This window comes from Priapulus caudatus, unplaced genomic scaffold (assembly GCF_000485595.1).
Source record: "Priapulus caudatus unplaced genomic scaffold, Priapulus_caudatus-5.0.1 Scaffold2097, whole genome shotgun sequence".
Taxonomy (NCBI): domain Eukaryota; kingdom Metazoa; phylum Priapulida; class Priapulimorpha; order Priapulimorphida; family Priapulidae; genus Priapulus; species Priapulus caudatus.
In genome coordinates this window covers 29,212-35,154 of record NW_014579158.1, presented here as the reverse complement: position 1 = coordinate 35,154, position 5,943 = coordinate 29,212, and the positions used below count along the sequence as shown (strand labels likewise).

At 42.9% G+C, this 5,943-nt stretch overlaps 1 protein-coding gene across 1 annotated transcript in view; it reads left to right on the top strand.

The window, feature by feature from the left end:
- Window positions 1–4,216: 4,216 nt before the first annotated feature.
- Window positions 4,217–5,943, top strand: part of LOC106818221 (zinc transporter ZIP14-like) — a gene marked incomplete at its 3' end in the record, with an annotated part of 22,195 nt that continues 20,468 nt past the window's right edge. The window contains exon 1 of the mRNA XM_014822942.1: window positions 4,217–4,267. Within this exon, the coding sequence (XP_014678428.1) occupies window positions 4,217–4,267 (51 nt within the window). The remainder of the gene's footprint in view (window positions 4,268–5,943) is intronic.

The following is a 5,943-nucleotide window of genomic DNA, read 5'->3' as shown; positions in this document are numbered from 1 at the left end:
TATCTTGTGAATAATAATCTGACACCCATCCAGGGATCTGCCTATGACACCAAAACAGGATAACTAATCAGGAGTGTAATATATACTATAGATTGTATATGCTGTCCAACCATAGACTGAAGGTACGCTATGCCCTAGACATATAGGGAATAAGCCTGTTATGTTTGATTCTCAAACATGTGCAAAGTCAACGGAGATATCTTTTTTGAATAACTGGAATGCTTCCACACCATGCGTGCATACCACGCGACACACACGTTGTTCTTGACGCGACATCTGGCGGTCATATATCATGACATCTCCCTTCTTTATTGAAAATAAACATTTCCTGTGTGAGTGCTTCATAGGCATGCACTAGAAGTGTATATGTAAATCAAAATCAAACATAACAAAGCCAAGCGAATACTCACGTACGTACTCACTGCCTGCTTAATCTTTGCCCTTACCTTGTAGCTGCGCTGAGGTGATCATGACAGAGGAGAGGCGGTTAGCGAGTGACATACGTGCTTGACGTGCTTGTGTGGCACATCGCGCTTGGGGGGAGGGGTAGTGTAGCATCTTCTGATGTGTGTTCAACAGTGCGATCGCTCGCAGCACAAACGCAGCGCCACTTGAACGACACCGAGCTATGCACCGAGCGCTCGCTTTATCCAAGATGGCGGCTTCCTCAGCAGATTTCATCGCGAGATTTTAATGTCTTCGAACAAATACTGTTAAACGAATTAGCAGACGAAATTGACATGAATTGAATTCAGAAGTAAATGAATGATAGAAAAATGAAATGAAGTTGAAACAGAGTGAAATTGAAGTCAAGTGTTAGATTCGCATTCACCAGATTGCCCGTCGCCATCTTGAAAACAACTCGCGCTCGACCGCGCGGTGTCATTTCAGAAGGCAAGCGCACGGGAGCGTTCGCGCTGTTGAACATGCATCTGGTGATGGTTATGGTGAATAGATAAGCAGATTATTGTAGATAAAGTTGACAATATTCATTCTGCGTTGCATTATATTATGGTTGTGGTGGTACTACTACTGACACCTGGTGGTAGAAAACATAAACATCAGATACATTACTGAACGTGACAGGTAGGTCTGTGTGCTGCAGCCGCATCAGCTGCGGTCGGCTCTGCGGCGGAGTGTAGTAGAAGGTTTCCTCATCACTCTCCGTCACGTCTAGCTGAGCGACCACGGAAGATCTGCTAGCCAGCTTCCTCGAGCGTTTCGCAGGACTGCCACTCTTTTCTTCACTGCCACGCTTCTACAACACGAGCAACGTCGAGAATATTTTAAATGCTGTATACGCCTTCTTTTTCGCGTACAGATGTTTAATTTTGCGGTCAGTGAATTATGAATTATTCGTTATTATTTGGTATGAATTATTCACATGTTGTTATTTTCGCGTCGGAGACGCGTTAGCGAAATTCGCAAAAATTAAACCACCGCAAAATATACATCTTATACAGTAGGTCAGAACAAAGGCAATCTTAATACATCCCAGCGATTGTTAAAAACGGACACAATGTACGACATCTATCTAATAAGATAACTATCGAGAATACACAGATATGATCAATCATGATCATGATAATCAAACACTAGTTTCTGCATCGGGATTAATTGATTAATCAGTTGATTAAAGGGAGAGTACTCCAGGTTCTAGGGTTATTTTCAGCTAATTTTGGTTATAATTTCTCTACATAAAAAGTTTCATGGTTCAATCACCACTAGAAATATTTTTAAAAATTGTTTTAAAACTAACGACTACAGTTTGATTACAACGACGGTGGCGCCACTCAAAGGGTGTTGCTATCCCCCGGGCGTGGAGGGAGGTCACGTGATAACGTTGACGATGACGTTCAAAACATTAACCCTAACGGTAACTCTAACTACAAGACCTCCAACACTAACCCTACACTAAATATATATATGTCGCGCAGCGCTATATATAGGCATTGTTATCCACACAAATTAATCTATGGTGTGGGACAGATATCATGATGCAAAAACCCTAACCCTAACGCTAACCCTAATCCTAACCCTAACCCTAACCCTAACCCTAACCCTAATCCTAACCCTAATCCTAACCCTAATCCTAAACCCTAACCTAACCCTAACCCTGACCCTAACCCTAATCCTAACACTATCCTAACACTAGTGCTGCCCACTGCGGCTCACCTCCTCTACGCCCGGGGGATAGCATTACCCCCACTCAAAGCGCACAATCTGATAAGTTGCGCAAAACCACTTTCCAGCCAAGGGCTACAGACCGAGGGTGTTTCTTATTTATTTATTTAAAAGCAAAATGATTGTAATATCTTATATACGACATATAGTTTCAGTTATTTGCCCTGAAATGAATATCGTTCGGTTAAATAGCATTTAGGTATAAATATAATTGCACTTTTGTGATTAGCCCTCGGTCTGTAACGTGCAAAATAAATTGTGAAATACGCAACTTTTTCGGGGTGGCAGCACGGTCGCGGGTGTTATGGCGCCGTTCAAATTTCGTAGCGTTGATGTGTAATTAATTATAACAATTAAATTAGATATCTGGTAACAAATACGTGGGGGTATAGACGATTTGTTATACAGTAAATAGAGTTGTATGCAGTGAAATCCTAGAGGCTACTGTCCCTTTAATTGATCAACCCAAGGTAATTGATGTACGCATAATTGTATACGTAATTGGTAAATGTATAGGTAATTGATGCATGTACGTATAATTGAGGAAAGATACGTACGTGTGATTGTTACACATCGCAGTCGATAAACGACAATCAGACCTTTGCTCAAATGACAAAGAGTTGGAAAGGTGTAGATTGTTTGTCAGAAATGATATGAATTTTTGAATTTTTCTATGAAACATGCTGAAGACGTCAGGTATCGCCGCTTCCGAGACGGAGCTTCGGGCTTCTACACAGCCGAGGAAAGTAAGGCCATGATGTCTATAGATGGCCCCACTTTCCCTGTCTTCACGTTCCGACAGCTGTCAGGAGAATAACAACAATAATAATAGGATTTTAAAAAAAAATATACCAAGATGGGAATAAAACAGCGAGATATAAAAGAATAAAAGCTCCCTGGAGCTCCCGGTTAGAAAGTGTGGCGACGTGTGACCCCCATAGAAATAATATAGATAACCATATCAGGTTATCTATATTATTTTTATGGTGACCCCACTCCGTACGTGGATGTGGCTGAGATTGCCCCTGCCTATATAAAATTGCTGTTTATGATTTTTTCTGATTTTTTGTTTTATTCATGGACCTTTTCGTTTATTATTTCATAGCAAGTTTTTGTTTATTCGTGAGAATTTGTTATTCTTTTTTGTTATACTTGTATATACTTAGTATTATAGGTTTACTATATAGTACACTTAATACTTATATATTACTTGTATAGGGTCAGGGTTAGGGTTAGGATTAGGGTTAGGGTTAGGGTTAGGGTTAAGGTTTTTGCATCATGATATCTGTCCCCACACCATAGATTAATTTTTGTGGATCACAATGCCTATATATAGCGCGGCGACACATATATATTTAGTGTGAGGGTTAGTGTTGGCGGTGTTGGAGTGAGGGTTACCGTTAGTGTTAACGTTTTGAACGTCATCGTCAACGTTATCACGTGACCTCCCTCCACGCCCGGGGGATAGCAACACCCGTGTGCGTGTACCCCGTGACTTGATCATCGTATAGAATGACATCACTCGTATCGTCCATAGCTTCGTCGAATGAAAAGTTTTCTCAACACTGATTGACAAGTCGAGGGAATTCGCACTGACATGCTATACTGCCGCAACTGTGACGTGATTGTCAACCCCAAACTCATCCCGATAACTTATAGCTGGCGAATGTAGGGGGTAGCGGTGGATTTGGTTGCTATAACCACCAGAGCACGTATATTTATATGTACGTGCTCTGCTACCCATCCTATACAAATAGATGTGAAACCTTTATATAGAATAGAAAAAGGGTTTGTGTCTCTTATATCGGACCTATGGGCTACCCAACCCCTATATTGGCCTGTCAATGTTTTCATAAACGGGGGAAATGGTATCGCACCCAAGTCTCTCTCCCCGCTCTCTCTCTATATATATANTATATATATATATACACACACACACACACACACATATATATATATACATATAAACGCACACACACGCACACGCACACGCAACTTGGAGAAATGTGTCATACTGGCACGGGTAACGATCATGGCCGCCACCTGTGACTATGGATTGGCCTTCCAGGAAGTGATCAGCCAGGTGCAAGGCATAGGCCGCTGCGTCCCGCGAGAAGCATACACGGATGAGCTGGTCCCACGTAATCCCTCATCGCAACATCCACCATCACACACACACATACGACGTCACCCACACCACCACACACACACACACCACACACAGCACACACACGCCCCACACACAACCCACACACACACACAGAGACAATCGCCACTCTATACGCAACGCCCCTCCCCCCACCACCGCACGCAACATGCCAACACACACACACCACGCCACCACATAACACACACGCACGCACACACACACAATACCAACAACAACAAACACACACACACACACCAAGAGAGAAGAAGAACAATCAGCCCAATCTCATGGTGCGCGACACGCCCCCCACACACACGCACACACACACGCCAGCACACACACGCACACACCCCAATACAACGCAACCACACGACACAGACACTCGCCACTCTCCACAGCGCACAAACATCGCCCTACGCGCTTTGCTTCGTCGACTCGCATGTCGCGGGTGCGATTTGAGCGTCAGTCACGCAGCCTATACCTTGTCTTAGTCGTAAGGCTCAGCTTGTTGCTCTCATGTGGGGACGCGCGTNGAGAGAGAGAGAGAGAGAGAGAGAGAGAAGAGAGAGAGAGAGAGAGAGGGACAGACACAGACAAAGGGGGAAAAAGATAAAGACAAAGCCAGAGAGAGGGGAGAGAGAGATAGAGACAGAGCCAGAGAGAGGGGAGAGAAAGAGAAAGAGAGATAGAGACAGAGCCAAAGAGAAAGAAAGAGATAGAGAGCGCCAGATAGAGAGATAGAGAAGGAAAAGCAGAGAATAATACGGAGGGAGAGATAAGAGGCGGGAGAAAGAACTTTATCTAATAGACTATTTAGCCTACACTGTAGCTTGGAATTTCATCCTGTAGATTTCACATGGCCAGTTGACACAACCCTGGTGTGACATTCCGATCTATAGAATGGATGGATGTCCGAAATGCTTTTTTCTCATAAAAATATTACAAGTTGAAATCCACATTAACTCGCTCAACTGCATTTGCGTTCGGAGAGAAGAGGATATATATCTGTATATACGGCTCGTTGTTTCCACGTACATATCCATACATTCTCATCTCTAGAAGGGATAGATGTAAATAATAAGACAACCCAAGGTTATATATATATATATATATATACAGGCCCGTAGTCAGGGGGAGTTCGGGCGATTTCACATGGCCAGTTGACACAACCCTGGTGGGACATTCCGATCTATAGAATGGATGGATGTCCGAAATGCTTTTTTTCTCTTAAAAATATTACAAGTTGAAATCCACATTAACTCGCTCAACTGCATTTGCGTCCGCAGAAAAGAGGGTATATATCTGTCTATACGGCTCGTTGTTTCTACGTACATAGCCATACATTCTCATCTCTAGAAGGGATGGATGTAAATAATAAGACAACCCAAGGTTATATATATATATATACAGGCCCGTAGCCAGGGGGAGTTCGGGCGATTTCACATGGCCAGTTGACACAACCCTGGTGTGACATTCCGATCTATAGAATGGATGGATGTCCGAAATGCTTTTTTCTCTTAAAAATATTATAAGTTGAAATCCACATTAACTCGCTCAACTACATTTGCGTCCGCAGAAAGGAGGATATATATCTGTATATACGGCTCGTT